Below are 18,902 nucleotides of genomic sequence, written 5' to 3'. Positions count from 1 at the left end.
TGCCCTGAGGCACACACTCTAGTTTAAAAATCAGGAGTTTATCAGACCCCTATCTAGCCTAACCTGACCCAGTGCAAGATTTTTCTTAACCATAGGGATCTCAGTCCCAAAGAGTTTAAAAGAGACTCTGTGGATGCAGATGGAACAGCAGAAGCCCCTATTTGGGGAGCAGTATGAGAAGCCTATTCCCTGTCTGGTGTTCACAGACCCACGTGGGCTCCAGTTGCCAAACAAAAAGATGTGAGACGGTCTCCTGATCCTTTGTGGGTGAATAAGCAGGCCACTGTTGTCTGAAACCGGCCATGGGTGCTGTGACCCACAAGCCGATGGTGGCAGGCAGGGTATAAGAAAATAAGAGGTTATGAGCTCTGGATTGTTGGGGAGGGGGGTTATGCCTCACCAAAGGGGGAGGCCCTACGTGGCTCTAACCCCTCTATTGCCAGATTTTTCAGTTTTCCAGGGAAGACAAAAACCTGCATTTTCACATGAAATCTTCCCATTTGTAAACTTTGGCAATCAAATTAAGATTTTTTAATAAAACACTTAGCAGGCAAAACAAGTCTACACATCCTATCTGATCCGTGGTTGTTGGTTAGCAATCCCTGCCCAAAGGCCACAGGGTGTTATTTTTGCCTCCTGAGAGAACAAAGCAGCTCCTAATCAGAGTTTGTGTCTCCCACATGGACTCCAGCTAGCACTCCAAGTTCTTACCTCTGCCTCAGCAGTTATTAACCCCTGAAGTGCATAGTTCAGCAAGTCAGAGCTGGCTCCCACAAGTTTAAAATGCAGCAAATATTTCAGGCTTCACGGAGGCTGAGGGAATTGTCATCGGCAAACCCGACTCCACTGCACTGAATAGAACTTTAGACAGTATTTATTCTAGCTTTCCTGTTTTTACAGTTCCTGATATATTCTCTAAGTTTTCCTTTCGGGGCTGGCACCACTTGTCTTAATAAATGGAGGGTGTGCATCCCCAATATTGCAGTTCCTGGATGCTCTCCCTTACACACCTTCAATCTGGAAAGCTGGACCTTCACTCTGGAGCTATAAAGACTGTGAAAACCTCTTCAGTGAAAGAAGTAGCTATGATTCTATTTCAGCCCTTCTCACTTTCAGCCCTTGGCTTACGATTACCCTCAGTGCTTTAACTTCAGATGATGTGCTGGTTTTAAAATGTGGCCATAAATTCTTCAGTATTCTTCCCTTTAGGAGGTAGAGCTTAATTCCCTCCCCATGAATGTGGGCTATATTTAGTGACTTGATTCTAATGAATAGAATATGACGGATGATAGTGACTTCTGAGAATAGGTCACAGGCATTATGGCTTGTTCCCAGCTCTCGAATTACTTGCTCTGAGGGAAGCCAGAGGTCATGAGGACACTTAAGAGGCCTTGTAGAGAGGCCCATGAGTGGAGGAACGGAGTTCTCCTGCCAATAGCAGATTCTCCAGCCCTGGTCAAGCCTTCAGAAGACCGCAGCTTGCTGACTTGACAGCAAGCTAATGAGATCCTGAGCCAGAAGCACCAGTTAACCTGCTCCTGAATAGAACAGAATCTGTGAGCTAAGAAAAGTGTTGTTTTAGGGTGCATGGTGTGGCGGTAATGTGTTTTGTGGCAACAGATTACTGACACAGATGGGTGTAAAGCCACCTAGGCCATACCGCCTCTGTGGCATGGCCTCATTGCTTCTTCGGTTTCCCATTTAGCGATGGCAGGAAGACAAGATGCATCCCTTCTGAGCTGTGAAAACATACAGGGGATGGGAAGCTGCTGCATGAGGAATATGGCAGTTGTTTGTAAGGTGAAAGGCAATTTAGTTTAAGGACGACTTATCTTATATTTGGAAATGTTAACCTCTGGATGAGATTACCGAAAAAGCTAGCGGTAGCTCCATTTAAAGAGTTTTCTTTTGGATTGAACAAATTCTGAGCATGTGGTAGGCAGTTGGGATTTAGTTCTGCTCTAACGTTCTTTTCTCTTAATAAAAGTTGAAGGCAAATAGGAAAATTAACCAAAATCTGCAATGCATGTGAATTTCAAAAATAACTCCCCAGCATAAATGTCCCTCCTGACACACGGGTGTCAAGTGGGCATCTGATCCCCAGTTTCCAGAAGCTGAGCACCCAGTTGGGAGCCGTGCCCCCTTTGGTTCCTCTCCCCCTCCCCTCTGGCCTTTATCTCAGAGGCCTGGGCCTTAGCCTCTGTTCAGGTGAAATTGAAGTACCTGGACACAACCAGCCACTTCTGCAACTTGTGGTAAACCGGGTGAAGTTACGTCCTCATGGAGGAGGGAGCAGCTGCATTTCTCATGCGCAGGGAGAGGATGAACCGCCTGAATTTCTGGTTGTGGGGGTCACAAGGAGACCTCTGGTGATGCCATCTCATCACGTGCTAGATCCCAGGTAGCTGGGTACATATGAACTAATGACTTAAAATCCCGCCTCAAATTCTCATCTTCCTCCAAGCGGAAGCCTTTTGTCTATGTGTAAGTGCAAATATTCCCTGAGGAAGGGAGGTCTGGTATCTTTTGGATAGAGTGCCATAGCCTCGCCCCTAATCGCATAGAACCTTCGGGATGGGAACACACGTGAAAGGCAGAGCTCATTCTCTCCCTTTTGACCTTTGCCCTTCGGTCTCCTCTGGGGGCTCTGAGAACACACGAACTAGCACAAACCAGTGAAAGCATTCAGAAGTAGGCCTCTCCAATGACGAGCCAAGCCAGTTACCTTACAGCTTGCATATTTATTGAACAAATACTACTAAAATAGCTAAAATACACTGGGTACCTGTTGTGAGTGCATCAGTAAAGATCACATTGTTACAAAAGCCTGCATTTCCAGCAGTGCACAACTGCAACTCTACGTAAATGCCACAGATGCAGAATACTGTTTTCTTGCTCTATTTACACGGCTGATATACCTATTCTAACAAAGGAGGGGGCAGGAAGATGCACAAGAAACTCAGGCCAATGGGGGAGCGAGAAGAGAACGAAGAAGTGCGCTGCATGCAGCATGGGCGGTAACAGTCAGACGCGGAACAGGGCGGAACACAGTCTGCCCTGTCCAAGGAAGAGCTGAAAGACAGTTATATAAAAATTAAGGTGGGCTTTCAGACTGGCTAACACAACAACAATCCGTGAGTAGATGGTATTGTCTGGTTTTATTTTTATTTATCCATTTCATTGGGAGCAAGGACAAAAATGTAAAATCTATACCTTGCTTATCAAAATTGCTGAAGAAAAGTGCTCTGCCTTTTTTCAGGTTTTTAAAAATTTTATAAAGACCTTTTTTCCAACTTAATTTTGGGGAAAGGTGTAATTTTCAGATTCTGACTCAGATGGCGGGGGGGGTTTTTTGTTTTGTTTTGGATTATTTTTCGGAGGGCATTTGTTTGAAACGTTTGCCCTTTCTTCCCTCCAAATATCCTTTCAAACAAAAAGAACCAAAAGAGACATCTAAAAACGCCTGTCAAATTATTGCTTTTCTTTCTCTAAGCTAGGCAGGCGAGGCTACCGGAAAGAAGAGATTTGGTAAGTAAATTACAGTTTTGTGATTGCTCCCGCTACTGGGACTGCTTGTCCGTGAGTGCCATCCTGCGAGACGTGAGTCTCTCACTCTCTCTGGTAGCGTTCACTCAACCTACAACGCTGAAGAAGAAAGCCACACTGAAGACACGAGGAAAACAAGTCAATCCAGTCTAGAGAACAACATTCAGGGAAACAGAGTACCAACACCTTCTTAGAACATGGAAATAAAATATAACTCCATCAGAGCTACCTCGCCAAGGAGCATGTTGAAAGTCCAAAATAGCACCATTCATCAGTGTCTCAGGTCCTGTGGCAGCATCTCGGTCACTTACCACAAGGAAACAATGAGTTTCAAACTACTTCTATACATCAAAAGAGTACATGGATAAAATATAGATATACAGACAATCGATGAACATAAACTACTAGGCTTATTACATCTAAATGGAAAAAAAAAATGGGGACTCTCAGCCTCTGCGAGAAGCTGTCAGGAGCTATGTGAGTGAAAAGGCAGGAGTGGACCGGTTGTATGAGAGCAGAGGGAGTTTGAGTTGTGGAAGACACCGTTGTTGAGAACCAGGCCTGAAGGCCCACCTGTAAGGGTTGTAAACGTGGATTCACAGTGTGAAATTCTGAGCGGTTTCACTTGAGTCAGAATGATTAAAAACTGGTTTGATGATACCTATTTGTCCACTGTAAATTCTCTAAAGCAAGGCTCAGAGTCCCATAGTTTCTTCTTATACTTGATGATTTACACAGAAAAAAATCCCATATATGATACCATGACCTCATCAATACCCATACACCATATGTAATACAAATGGAGGTGTGACAATTAAAAAGAGTGGAGGTAACCGATGCCTGGGGAGTGGAGTTCACTGCTGCCAGGTGGAGTCAGGGAGGCGGCCTCAATCTGCTCATCCTTCTTGCGGTTCACTTCCTTTGGGACAGGAAGTCTTCCCTGAAAACCAGGTGGGGACACACACACACAAACACACACACACAAAGACACGTAGTCATGTTTCTGAAACCATTTGAAATTTTTTCTTCTCCCTCCTGCCTTTTATCCTTGAACTCCAGATGTTTTGCAAACAGAGTTTACATATTAAACACAGTTCACCTGAATGTAAATATTAGGTCTGTGGGGGCATGAAGTAATTAAACACTCGCTGCCTTGGCTTCAGGGAGAATCAAGTGCTTCTCTAATGGCTGTGCCCAGCCATGTGGGAGGCAGCATTCCCCAGAGTCAGGTTTCTGAGGACAGTTTCTAGTGTGAGACAGGGCCCAACATGAGTCTGGGTAAGAGGTGCTCATTTCTCTTCAAAGCATTCAGTGACTGTGAAGGAGATGGGTAATTGCCTGTTTTCCAATATATAATAAAAAAATATTTAAAAGGAGATGACAGCCTATACAAAGGTAACTTATGTATGATTTATTCTTTGGACAACTGGCCCAGTCCATGTGGGCCTGATAATCAGAACCACAAGCAGGTACCAAAGGTGGGAGTGTTTGCAGGAAAGAGGACAGTGTGACACCCAGGACAGAATTTAGTGAGATCCACCTTGTTTGGCCTGCGGCTATTCTAAGTCTGTCCTCACAAATGTGAGTAAGGTGTCTCTGTTTCTGTCTAGAATAATCCAACCTCTCGAATAATCCAACCACAGTGTGACTGATGCTCCACCAGGCACCCAAGGGGAGCAGCTCTTCATCATAACCAGAGAGCAAGAGGACAGGAAGACCATTTGCTCAAGGGATGATAGGTCTTGACTTTTAACTTTACCACAAATACCCTGTATATCCCAATCAGATAGGAAAATAGTGATTTAACAATAGTCTTCTCTTTTAGCCATATCATTAATTGCTGGAGTTTTCTCAGACACATTATGCAATATGGTTTTAAAAGATTTTTTTTTTCCTTTTTGCTTAGATCATATGTTCCAATTAGACATTTATTAATCTATTTTGGCTGGGTATGAATACTTGAATTAAAATAATAATCTTGCTTTGAGATCTGTAAATTATCACATCTGAATCTCTTTTTAAGAATTCAGAAGTCAGGAACTTTCAAACAACTTGAAACTGAGTAAATGTTTTCAGCAGCCACAGGATGAACTAAATGTAACAGATAATTCAGCTTTAGTAAGTCTTATTTCCTATAAATATATTTTTTAAATGTTAAACACCTGGTATGCCTAAATTTTGAGTTTAAAAATCTCAGACTCTGGGAACATACATTTTCAGGATATATAGAAAATCCACTCAGTGTGTACTTCCATGTTCTAAGATTTTGATTTTTAAGTTGTTTTGGTATCACTAAATAGCAATAGGACTAAATCAGAAAACTGAATTAAAATGTAATTCATTACTCACACACACTTAAGGACCTAGGTAAACCTTTAGAATCATTATAATGGGCAGTCTTTTTCAGTTGTGCAAAAAGTTTTAATCTTGAAATTTTGACCTATAATCCCAAGATGTAGAAAAAAAAATCCACTCTGATCCTGGTGGTTTTAAACTGTTTTTCTCCTCTCCCTCAACCAGTTAGCCTAGTTCAAGATGTGACAAACTTGGGTTTCGGATGAATAAAGAATTCAGTGGCTGCTAATTATCACAGGCCAGGAAGGAAAATCAAAACTTCGTAAGTGTGATTTCACTCAGCTACACTCTGTCCATGGCTGCCCTTAAAGCGGCTTACTTCAGTTCCTACATGACTAACTAGCCAGTCTCTAAAGTCTCCATTTTCCTAACCCCATTACCTTCATGGAAAATACAAAACAAAACCAAATGATGACTGGGTGGGATTCTGGGTAATCTGGAAAGAGATATTTCTAGGGGGAAAAAAAATTTGAAGGATATTATTTCAGATGTGAATTTACCATTTTTACTACTTTTTCTGTTTTGAGACCACCCCCCCCCCCAAAAAGTTCATGTCTTCATTTATTATTCATGTTCTGAATACCTACTGTGGCTTGAATACTCAGATTTTAAAGCTACAGCGATTAAAACAGAGACAAAAATAGTCCCTGTCCATCCTGCCCTTTATTTTCTGTATGGGAGATGCCCAAGTTAACTGGACAATGGCAAGGCAACAGTGGTAAGCCATGCGGACAGGCATGCTGCGAAAGTGCCCTGAGGGGTCAAACCTGACCAGCCAGAAAGAGCTTTGCACATCTTCCCTTTGGTGGCTGGAATTTACTAGATTTCAGTCCTTACTTCCTGCCCCTCATTTTTTGAAAAGAATAAAGTCTGCTCCCTTACTGAAAGAACTATAGGCTTCTATAACAAGGGGAGAAGGTTTTTGAAGAGGAGATACAATGTAGTCTTACTTCTTCAGAAGTTAGGCCTTATAAGAATTCAGGCAAAAATAATCCTATCTTCCTCCATCATCCAGCTCCTCATGGCTCCCAGACAACTGAAGATCAATCTAGAAGGCTGGAGCAGCAGCAACAGATGTGTCTGGTGGTTCCCCAGACTGGTTCTCCCGGATGCTTCTATAACTAAGCTACCTCAGGTTGGCCGGCCCTCTCTGCTGATAACTGTTCGAGTCTGAATCCCCCAGTTTCTCAATAATGTACCTCGGACAACACAAGATTATTTTTGTCGATTATACAAAGATGTGCTTTTCCACAAGAAAACTTCTGGGAAGGACAAATATATTATGCTTAAAGGATTATTCACATATGGAGAGAGAAAAGAAATGAACAGAAGACCTGAATCTCAGGGTCCGTTGTGCCAACCGTGTGAAACGTGACTCAGTGGAGGCACGGTCTAGGTCCTGGGTTGGCCTTCTAAGAAACAGGGAGGGGCTGTTGACCTCACTGAAGAACTTGCCTAGTCTTGCCACTCTGGTTGATGTCACCAGTATCAAAGCAAGGACTTCTGGATGGCTGAATGGGGCAGAAATAATGAAAACACTGTACTCTTCCTTTCCCCTCCATTATCATGTCTTGTCCTCAGCTGCTCAGACGAATGATGCCCTGAGCTTCCCAGTAAAGAATGCCTAGAGTTATACTACTGCTGCTGCTGGGGTGGGAGAGGGGGAGCTTCTGGAGTGCTGGCGTGGAGGTGTAGGAGTGTGTGGTGGTAAAGTGGTGGTGAGGTGAGGTGGGGGGTATGGTGGGCGGTGGTGTTGTGAGGTGGCAGTGAGGTGGTGTTGGAGTGGTGTTGGGGTGATGGAGGTGTGCGTGTGTTTTAAGTAAAGCTCCAGGACACCAGCTCACTTCCACCCCAGCTCTACAAGATGGCACAAGTGTAGCTCAGGCAGGTCCAGAATCCTTTTGTTCACCTACTTTCCTAACACTGGTTTCAACCTGGACCTTCAGAAATTCTCTGGAAGATTTAAAGTGATTTAGAATTGTTTTCTCTTAGTGCTAACTACCAGTTGACACAATCTCTCCAAATGCTGCCTGTCAGTAAAAGGGCACTGCTGAAGCCATTTAGTTTAAGTAAGAGTTTCTCAAACATTAAAATGTCAATAAGAGCTGGGAAATGTGTCACCATGTGTCAGTTACACTTATGAAACTTCTGAATGGAAATTTTATTTTCAGTGCACATTTTCTATCTTAATTGCGAAATCAACAGGTCAGTGGTAAAAAGTACAGTCCTCTTCCTTAAGGTCAAATTGATATTTACCTTAACAAGCAAGTCCAAAGGAATCTATCCTAAAACTGCTAAGTGCTGCTGTTGTTAGAAATGGTGCTAAAATCCAAAATGTAAATCTGACAAATTTTCTTAATGCAGAGAATTATCACACCTAAGATGTCAGAACGAAGAAAAGATGTTTATAGAAAATACTTTTAAGCTTGAAAATTAGAAGAAAGAAAAATAATAGTTCATGTTCTGTTTTGTTTCTTGGGTGATTTCATCAGACATTTAGGCACTATTACCAGACAAAAGTATCATCATTTTGTACTTTTAAGATATCTTTTAGTTTAATCATACTTGAATGGAACAAAGTAAAAACCTGTAAAATGTGCATTTGATAAATTGATTCCGTGATTCTTAAATGAAAATCTGCTTTGAACTTGTCAAAAAGAAAGATAATGTGAACCTTAAGAATCATAGGACTTTTAGATATATATGTATCTGTAGTACATATGTACTATATATTATTTGTAAGATCATTACAGTATCATGTTATTAGATTCTTATTGTAGACTAAATGGATATTAAAATAAAAAAGAAATAACTGACTTTTTTAGTTGGCTTTAAACTGAAAAAACATTTTTAACAAAATGGTAGCTAGGGATCTTACCTTAGGAAGCCTTCCCTCCATTTCCTTATTTGGAAATGGTTCTTGACTGACCCAGACAGAGAGCTCTGGGTAATAAACCTACAGAGACATAAAAGCACACATATTCAGATTAAAAACAACATCCACTCTGAAACCACATGGGATCAACTTCATGAGCTCAATCCTCAGTGTCACTTCTTTCCTGATTATAACTTAGAGCAGTGGGAAAGCCCTTCACCTCTTTCAGACAGTGTGCATCCAGATGTATAGCACTCAGGGGACTTCTGGCTCAGGGTCTTCTAAGACTAAGTCCATCAGAGCAAAGATGTCAATCAGTGTTACCTTCAGCACTCTTAAGTGGCAGCCTCCTGAAGTGACTGGCTGAGCAAACTAAGGCACTGGGGAGGCCTAACTTTAATAGCAACCTATGGTAAGTATACCTACAAACCTCCATGTTTATAAGATAAACATGCCACACACCCATACCACTCTGTGAGGGGTTATCCCAATAATCAATTAAAAGGCCCAACATTATGCGCAAAGCATAAGGAGGACAGGAACAAGCAGCTTGCATTCTCCCCAGGTCCACGTGGCCACTGGCGACGCTCTGCCCCATGCCTGAATGTAGCCAAGTGTCAGAGAAGCAGGGAGATGGGCGGCATGGCCAGGAACTATCAGAGAATACCAGCTGATGAATCTGGGGGAGGGGCCATGCAGGACAAGGGGGAGAGCCCAGAGTGGAACTGAGTAAGTCTTCATTAAGTGTATACAAAGGGTTATTAGCATAAGAAAGTTGCAGACCAGCTGTTCTCCATCTCCAGGAAAGACAAGAGTAGAGGGTTAGGAATTAAATTACAACATGGATTTAGGTCAGCTATAAGGAAGGACTTGGCATAAGAATTGCTAAATTGCTGAAAGAATTTAGAGAGGAAAGCTGTGAAATCTCCTTTAAGAAATCTAGAAACAGAATCTAACAACCATCTGCCAGAGTTAATTCACATTTGATGCAGCCCTGCTTGAAGGGAGGGGAGGAAATTAGGTAAGATTCCCTCCAGATCTGATTCACTAAATGCTCTAAATAAGTCTCACATTCAACAAATAATATGAAGAATCACATCTCATTAATAGGTTAACAAACAGGCTTGGACGACGTTTTTGTTTTTGGAAGCCACAGATGTGGGAGCCTAGTCATGCGGCAACTGCAATGTCTTCACTGTCCTGGTCAGGAGGCCTGAGCTAGGAAATGTGGATGGTTGTGTGGATTCTTCAGGATAGTCCAACAGCAACTATCCTTGCTTTACCCCAGTAACGTTTCAGCACATCCCAGGTTAGCAAGCAGCTCTGCCTACACTAATTACATCCTGATAATAAACTTAAGTCTTACCATTTCAGAGAGAAGAAAACAGAAACTCAGAAAGGTCACCAGCTTGTCCAAAGCCACACAGTGAGAACAGGAGAAGACTTGAACTGAAACCAGATTTCCAGAGTCTCAACTTCCCACTATCCTGATGCCCTCAAATCACCCCAGAATGCAAATTGCCTACCACCTCTCTCAAAATGACACCAGTCCACAGACACCACACACATTTCTATCTTACATATTTGAGAGCTCTTTCTGTAAGAATGGAAGTCTGACTTCAGACTGGGTCTGCTTTCTGGGTCTTGTGGTTTCCCCAACCTGAACCTCCTTCAGCTTTCCCCTCCGAATTCCACCATCTGCCTTGTTTGGGACAAACAAGTCACCCCTAACGTACCTTTGAACTGGGAATGGGTGAAGAAAAAGAAATGCCATCTAAAATATACAGCTTTTTTTAAGGCTTAAAACAAAGTTAAAGCATACTGAATTCCACTTTGTGCTTGATTTAAGGAGATCCCAACTGGTATCAACTATAGATTCACTTAATATAAATAGATATAAAATTCACTTAATATAAATAAATTTCTACATTACTACTTTTAAAAGTGCAAATTTTAAGTTTTATACATATTAGCAAGAAATAAAGCTCTATTGTAAATAAATGATAAAAATACATGTAAAAACTTAGGTGCACGGACACAGTGAAAAGAAACATCAAGTAAATGTTTTATCTTTGTTCTTGAGCTTTTCTGTGATAGTCTATTTTAACAAAATGTCACTGCTTTAGCATTTAACTTTCAGGTTCAAAGCATCACTACAAAAGCCACCCAAGTCCAATCTGCAGGGAAAAATAGCGTCAGAAATCATTATACTTATTATTGTTAGAATTTGTTTTCCCAAAAACATTTTTTATTTTCCTTTTTTTTTCCTTAAGAAAAAGTGATTTATCTATCTATCTATTTATTTATTTATTGCCAAAGAACTCAGGAACGTGGGTATCTGATAGCAAAACCCACAACTAAAGAAACTTCTTACCCTATCCCAATTTGTTCTTTTGAAACATAATTTAGCCACAGATTGACCAAGGGCACTTCTAATTAGGTACTTTTTAGTGTTTGAATCATCAAGTAGTCATGGTATACTTTAGGAAAAATAAATGTCCCTTTAGCCGTGTGGTAAATTCTTCCAGTCTCCTTCAGGATCACAATTTGAAGCCAAAAAATGGCAGGGATAGAGGCATCTGTTACATCCTTAAATCTTGCTTGGTTGGTCTCTAAGAACTCAGCATATCCCTGGATATAGCATCTGAAGGGGATGTTTAAACTTTTTTTTTGGATTTGGAAAAAGTTGGTTGATTATTGGAAATATATACTACCTCCATTACAGCTTTGTTTGTTCTTTTACCTGTGGTGTTTTGAGACTCTAAAGTGAAGGACTTAAGAGAAAAAAATCTATGACAAACATTACCCTTGCTCTCAGATACCTCAGAATACCCTTGTCTAAGCATGCATTTGCCACAAGTTTTCGGGGCAACTGCAGTGTGCTCTACACTGCTAGGTTCTAGGGATTACGAGAAATACAGTCCCTGCCTTCTCGGAGCACCAACAATCATTTTATAAAAGTGTGTTCTGTGGGCTAAACTGTACATTCCCCACATACAAAATTCATATGTCAGAATCTTAATCCCCAGTTAGATTGTGCATATATTTGGAGATAGGGTCTTTAAAGAGGTTATTAAGTTAAAATGAGGTCATGAGTGGAGACCCTAATCCAGTACGACTGGTGTCTTTATAAGGAGGAAAGGACACGCATAGAGGAAAGGCCACATGACACAGGGAGAAGATGACCATCTACAAGCCAAAAAAAGCGCCTCAGAGGAAACCAACCCTGCTGACACCTTGACTTCAGAGTACCAGACTCCAGAATTGTGGGAAAACAAAGTTCTGTTGTTTAAAAGCCACCTAATCAGTGGTACTTTGTTGTGACAGCCCTGGCAAATTAATTATGTGCTTTAAATGAAATTAAAAAAAAAAAAAAGGAATGTATAGGTTATGTCAAATAGAGTAGCTGTTGGAAAATGTATCAACAGACTAAAAAAAGAAAAGAAAAAACATTCAGCAAGCCATCCAGCAGTGCTGTCAAGAGAAGAAATGGGGGATGGCAGTGAGCCGATCTGGGAGGGCACGTGATGGCTAGCAGATGTAAGCCAAGGAAGACAGTGGGTTGAGGGTCAGGGCGTCATGAGCACCATGTGTGAAAGCACCCTACGGCCAGGAGGTCACGCTGCAGCTCTCGGTGGCCATCCAAGCAGCAGCACAAATGCAGCCCCACAGCTGCTCTACCCCATCTTTTGGCTCCGTTCAGAATATCAGGAGCTACCAGTGGCCCTAGGATTAGGGTTTTTGAGTACTGATCAAACATGGGTCAGAAAACGTTGAAGTTGATCTGTCTTCCTGAAGTCCACCTGTTCTTGCTTGGACCCTAAACTTGTTCGTTCATATTGGTACTAGTCAGCTGATGGCTACGTGATGACACGTGGCTTAAACTTACTCCAGTTCATTCCATTTTCTGGATTCAAGACTGTGTTCCCCATGAAGACCAACTTAATTAACTGTTTCTTTTTTAAATTTACTGAGTTCTCTATTGGTTTGATGACGTGCATCTCAGCTATGTAAGCATTCCAGATAATATGAATGGCACTACCTCAAAACTACTGCTCTGTTACACAAGCAAACCAAAGTACGGCTTAATCCTAACAACAGAAGATTGTGTCCTGTTAACAAGATACATATTCTGTTAAAACTGTCTTCCATATAGACATAATTATTTGCTCTTGCTCAGGTAAAATCCTCAGAACCCCCTGGAATACTGTTCTTCTTGAAGTTAGGAATCACAGAAACAAGCTACATCCTCAACAACGAACACAGGAGTGTTTGAGAAAATACACTGGGAAGGGAACTATTTTAAATTGAAGAACATGCAAAGGTTTTGCTTGAATCCTGGGAAAGGCTAAGGGTTTATGCTTGTCACTGAATATATTAGTTAATGCATCTTTTTTTACAGTGCTGCATTATCTCGCTGACAGCTAAATTTAAAAACAACAGAACTGACAAAATGAACCACACTGGCTTAAGCACACTAATAATGATAGATATGTATAAAGATATCCATGAACAACTCTTAGGTAAAACCAATTTCCTGCTTTTATTAAATATATTTAAACCCACTATATATTTCAAAACAGTTTTATGGTGAAAATTTGCTCTTTCTTACAGATTCTTTTCCATGGATGTGATGTTTGGGTATTTAAGTTTCAATGGTCTATCCTATAAGTGGAGAAATGAAATGCTCATGGTTTCACCTTTGTAAATCTTTCTTTATTTCTTGGTTTTACTCTCTGGATAATGCATTATGAAAAATAATTTCATTTTTTTAAGTCCATAAGGTAATAAGCTTGCCAGTAATTACTACTTGATAGCCAAATTAGAAAAATAAAATGGGGAACTCAGAGGTCACTCCTGCAAAGTCCTAAAACCATGCAAACTGGGTTATCACTTAACTTCTTTTTGAAACCTCGCCTAAGCTTTTCATTTAAAAACTTGACTAATGTTTCCTAGTATGGTCCACACACCGAACCTAACAAACTGACATGTCTTCTGTCACTTTGATGCAGCATGTAAAATTCTAATTGTAGCTGTTTATAACCTGTTTCCACCTGTATTTTTCTCTGGAAAGCAGAGTAATTGTCAGTTGATGCTCAAGTTGGCAAACACTCTGGTTTGGGAAATAAATGAATTTGTATTTTTTCTTTGTTCACTTACTTTCTCAATCATCTTTGTTGATCTCCTTTGTTAAAGGAGAACAATCCCCAAATCAGGGCCGTGACTTTCTTCAGAGCCCAGACATATGTGTATGCTGCTTTCTTAACTGGGTAACATACCTTCTTAGAAACCTGCCATGAAGATGCTGCATGGCTTGGTTGTTAGTGACCATAATCATAATATTATTTTCTATCCTTGGTGGAGTTCTGTGTGCTTGAGGAATGCACACACATGGCCCTTTTATGACTTAACAAGGACAGGTGTCCGCCCCCCTGCAATTAGGAAAACAGAGCAGGGCAGCAGGTGTCCAACCTGCATAATTAATTCTTCTAACAGCAAAGGAGCATATTTCATAATCTCTCTGCCAATTAAACAGTGTGTGTGTGTGTGTGTGCACGCATGTGTACATGTTCTATTCCACCTAATTGGCTGGGAGGTCATGAAAGCTGGTACTGTATTACAAGGAGAATTTATATGCATATACCTGTACTTCGTTTCTGCAAATACCCTTTGAAGTGGTGCTATTAAGAATCTCCGTCTAAAACGACTCTGCTCCCAGGTGTTGCTGGCCATGTGAGAGAGCAGAATGTAAACTGAAACCATAAATGAGTTACAAGGATCATTTTCTCTGAACAGCATTACATCAAAGATTAGGTGGTGCCAAAAGATCATGCACTGAGCTCTCTCTCTAGAGACCTAGTCTTAGCAATCTGCCTAACCCTGCAAGTGCTCTCTGGAGCTGGAGCACACCTCTGAGGAAATGCACTGCTCCTAGAAGACAAAAAAGAACCCCAGGCCATTCAGATAATGTATGTAACCTCTGCCCATTCGGGAAAGCAGAGTGTCACTTGGTGCCTGAATTGGCAAACATTCTGGTTTGGGAACTAAATGAAACAAGCAGCCACCTAAATACATCCACCCTCACACACGCACGCATGCACGAGCTGGACGCTTACGGACCCCGCCCTTACGCACCTGACCATCACACTCAGCTGTAAATGCCCTCCCGCTGGAAAGGAGACCGTGGCCTTTTAGGGTGCTCGATTACAACACCTGCTGACACACTCAGCTTTTCCAAGGCCTGACAAGTTCTTAACCCAAAGAAATGGGGGAAGGGGAGACAACTGTGGTTCAAGGAGGAAGATGATGGCATCTCCAACTGCTTAAGCCCACTGGCATTTGCTTTGCTTCGGGTGCACAGGTCCACTATGGGCACAGAAAATGTCCACCTTTTATAGACACACAGCATAACGTGTTCCTGCCAACATTACCCGTCATGCAGGCCAAAGATTGGTAATTCTTTGTTTTCTGAGTTGGGGTGTCTGAAGCAAACTGTGTCGACTTTAATAGTAGAATCCTTTAAATTCACTCTGCTTGTGGTGAAGCCATCTTGAGAGGCCGCTGATGAATATGTGGGAACCTGACAGCTGTGGAATTTTATTTCTAGATTTCAAGGAGGCAGAGAAAGGAAAAGGAAATCTCGCTGGCAACAAAACGAAAGTGTTTACATGTGAAATTAATCGTCAGCACAAAGAGCTTTCCCAGTCACTCTGCTCCACAGTATAATATGCTGCTGGTTTGGCTGCTGAGTCTTTAAAAATTTGATTTCTAAGAATAATAGCAAAGACTTTCAGGAGGAACAACAAATCAAGTCAGGAGCAAGCCACAGGAGATTAACATCATTATCCAGCCTTGCGTTTTCACCACTCTGAGACTGTTAGGTGACCTGTCAGGGCTTTGGCAGTGCCTGGTTCAAGGCAGGGTGCAGTGGCAGCTGGCGGACATGGTCGGTTGCGGACACGTGCATGGTACAAATTCCTCCTCCCACCCAGCCTCATTCCTTTCCAAAAGGAACCTGCTCAGCACAAAACAATCCACCTAAAGACTCCATAAATCCAAAAAAGGGAGTTACTGATCGAGGAATTCTCAGATTTCTGCCAAGGCACCCTCCCTTGGGCTGGAGGTCAGCCTGGTACAATAATCAGAGCCAAACTGCGGACCGGACTCTAGGAATGAAGTTGAACACTTCAAATCTGGACTTTTAGTGGACAATTTTCCTTTTTGGTGATGAAGACAAAACAAAGTACAAACAGCTGATAACAGCTCAAAGTAAACCAGAGGAAAAAGTAAAAGAACAAAGCTTGGAAACAAAATTCATAAGAGATATCTAAGAAGAGATTTTCCAGACAAAGGGAAAAAACAAAGCAGCTTTTTAAAGCTCTAGTTTGAGATAAAGCAGTTTGTGAATGAACAATAAGAAAGTAAAGGCCACAAAAGATATTTGCTCTTTTCAGCAGGAAAAAAAAAAAAAAAAAAACACAAAAAACCGGCTTTTGTTAACTAGCAGCAGAAAAAAAAAAAAAGCCCCTCAGGCATTTAAGCATGGCATAAGCTTTTCCTTGGCCCTATGACCTCAACAAATATGTTAATAAAATCTTTTACCTCCCTGGAGTGGAACCAGAGTAAATATTTACTTAACACATTGAGTTTCTAAGTCTGGACCACCTTATTCCCTAATAGAACTTGATTTTCACTTGTAATTAAGAAATTACAAACACTACATTTTGCAATGTTTCTCCTACTTTTAAGGTGAAAGGAGAGAAGGGAAGTTGTGGGGGGCGGAAGGGGAGAGCTAAAGAAAGAAGAAAACTATATTGTGCCCTGTACAACAAACTGTGCTCGTGAATTTCCAAACAGGAGTCTCTGCCACAAATGTGGGTTATGCTGCCGACATGCTTTCCAGTACCAGACATCAGAGTTAGCAGGACTTCTTCCGAGCACATTCCAAGGTTAATAGGAAACATCTAGACTTGCTTTTATTAGCTGGTTTAAATAATTTTAGGTATGCTAGGTTTTAACTTCAAATAACTAAGATAGAAGTCTGATTTCTACTAAGAATGCCATTTTATCCTTCTTCTTGTCCTCAAGTATGTGCTACTCATTAAAATCTTAGGAAAATTTTCACCAACATAGAAGAAAAAGTCCTCAAATATCAGTTTATTTTGTTAAAGTCATCAATCAAAAGGTAGTAAGGTTTTTTGTTTAGTTTTTATCTAGACATAATGATTTGGTATTCTTCTTGGTCTGGGTGGAGGATGAGATAGCCAGTTGCTTTTGAGGAGTTTGTGGACATCTCAAAGCATTCCTGTGACTGACATGTTCAAGACTGAACTTACCAAAAAGTGCATTTTGTCCCAAAGAAACTGTCCACTCTCTCCATCAGCGTGCCCTCTCCTACTGGCTCCTGCAGACTGCCCCCACCGCCCCCACCCAGCACTGAGCAGAAGTCATTTACGGCTCCATGCGGGCCCAACCCTGCCTTGGTCATTTAAACATGGCTAGCTCTTCAACAACAAACAGCTTCATAACACATCACCAAATTTGGAGGGAAAGTCATTTCTATTGCAAGAGGATGTAATTAAAATTGGTTTAAATCAGATGCTGATTACCTCATTAAAAGTTTGGCTTTAAAAAAAAGGAAAAATCAAAAAAAAAAAAAAAAAGGAAAAATCAAGCCAGATCTGAATCCGCATGCTGTTAAGTGCTCAAGTCACATAGAGGCTATGGAGGGGATTCCCTGTGAAAACAGGCAAAAACCTAAAAGGAAGAGAGTAAGATTGGGATGGATGTGCCCCCTTTGTACCATCTGGATTTTCAACCCCACTGGAGGGTGTTGGAGGGGTGGTAGGAGGAGGAGGAGTGGACATGGTCTGATTCAGGAGGCTTCTCTCTGATGAGGGGCTCAGTCAGGCAGTACTGTGGGAAGTAAAGAAGACCCAAAGGGGCAGCCAACCAGCCCAGGGCTGGGAGTCACCAAAGAATCAAGAATTGACAGAGTGTGAAGATAAATGCAGAAGGAAGGCCAAGTTAGAGGACGCTGGGCTGTGTTCCCTCACTTAAAAAAATCTCATTGACACGAAAAGGGTAGGACTGGAAACTCAGGCCTTCCTTCTAAGTGCCAGCAGCATTCTCCAACAACAGAATATTTAGACCTCATGTTCTTGTTTTTCTTCCCCAGTCTTTCTTCTATTGTAAACCAGTCGTCAAAACTCTACTTCTCTAAAGGAAGAGGACTATAAGCAGTTCACGGGAGTTGTTGGAACCCGCACACGCAGAGCATGTAAATTTGGAGACCTGCGGTTTTTGGTGGAATGCACACACGGGTTCTTTATAATGTTTTTAGGCATGTTTCCCACGTGAACTTACTGAAGCCTCACAGTGTGGCCCCAAAGATGAAATTCATCAATCTAGTGCTGGCAACAGCATGGGGCACATAAGGGGATCTGGGCCGGGTGTCCTTTCCATCATCCTCTCCGTTTTACAGATGAGAATACTGTGGAAGAGCAGTCGAGGAGGCTGCCCACGGTCACATAACCCTGCCTCTCCTCTCATGGAATACTATCTGTCAACGTGGCCCTTCTCCCCACTTCCCCAGAGCCACCTGGAGCACCGCCATGAACTCCCCTGAGAGCCAGGGCCTGTTTTCCATCCCCCAAGAACCAGGCGTGTTGAGCATCTCTGCCTTCTGCCCTGGTGATGAATTTCTGACACCTACGATCAAGAGGAGTTTTCTCAAAAATATTTGCGGCTCTGCTGCCTGTGTTTCTGATAACTGGCTGCCCTTCAAAAATAACTTCCCTACAAACCAGTTAGCACAGTTTGAGGGCAGACAGGGTTTGCTCTCAGTAACCACATGTCACTAGAGTCCTCGAAGGACTGTTAGAGCAGCAGCTCTGGCTGGGTCACGTTAACACTTTGGATCTGGTTAAACCCAAGCTACACTGGTCATCACAGTTTTGTCTTTTTTCAGTTTTCCCTGGAAGGAAATATTTAGAACAAAATTAGTATCTAGCCATCACTGCAGCTAATTACAAAGGGCATTTGCTGAGAAACCAAATTGTTTTAATATGACCCCCAAATGAACTCTCAGACAACTTCTCAGATGGCCTAGCAATGCACAGTTGAA

At 41.8% G+C, this 18,902-nt stretch overlaps 1 protein-coding gene across 2 annotated transcripts in view; it reads right to left on the bottom strand.

Moving 5' to 3' along the window:
• Nucleotides 1-2,721: 2,721 nt before the first annotated feature.
• LOC101687358 (neuronal regeneration related protein) overlaps nt 2,722-18,902 on the bottom strand; it is a 28,782-nt gene continuing 12,601 nt past the window's right edge. For both annotated transcript variants that reach the window (XM_013060857.2, XM_013060855.2), the window contains exons 4-5: nt 8,780-8,857; nt 2,722-4,486 (exon numbers count right to left, since the gene is read on the bottom strand). In XM_013060857.2, coding sequence (XP_012916311.1) covers nt 4,361-4,486; nt 8,780-8,857 — 204 coding nt within the window. In that variant the 3' untranslated portion in view covers nt 2,722-4,360. The remainder of the gene's footprint in view (nt 4,487-8,779; nt 8,858-18,902) is intronic.

This window comes from Mustela putorius, unplaced genomic scaffold (genome assembly GCF_011764305.1).
Source record: "Mustela putorius furo isolate JIRA1106 unplaced genomic scaffold, ASM1176430v1.1 tig00001059_pilon_pilon_pilon, whole genome shotgun sequence".
NCBI classification, from domain to species: Eukaryota; Metazoa; Chordata; class Mammalia; order Carnivora; family Mustelidae; genus Mustela; species Mustela putorius.
The sequence above is the reverse complement of the archived record's forward strand: the minus strand, read 5'-3'. Positions and strand labels throughout refer to the sequence as shown.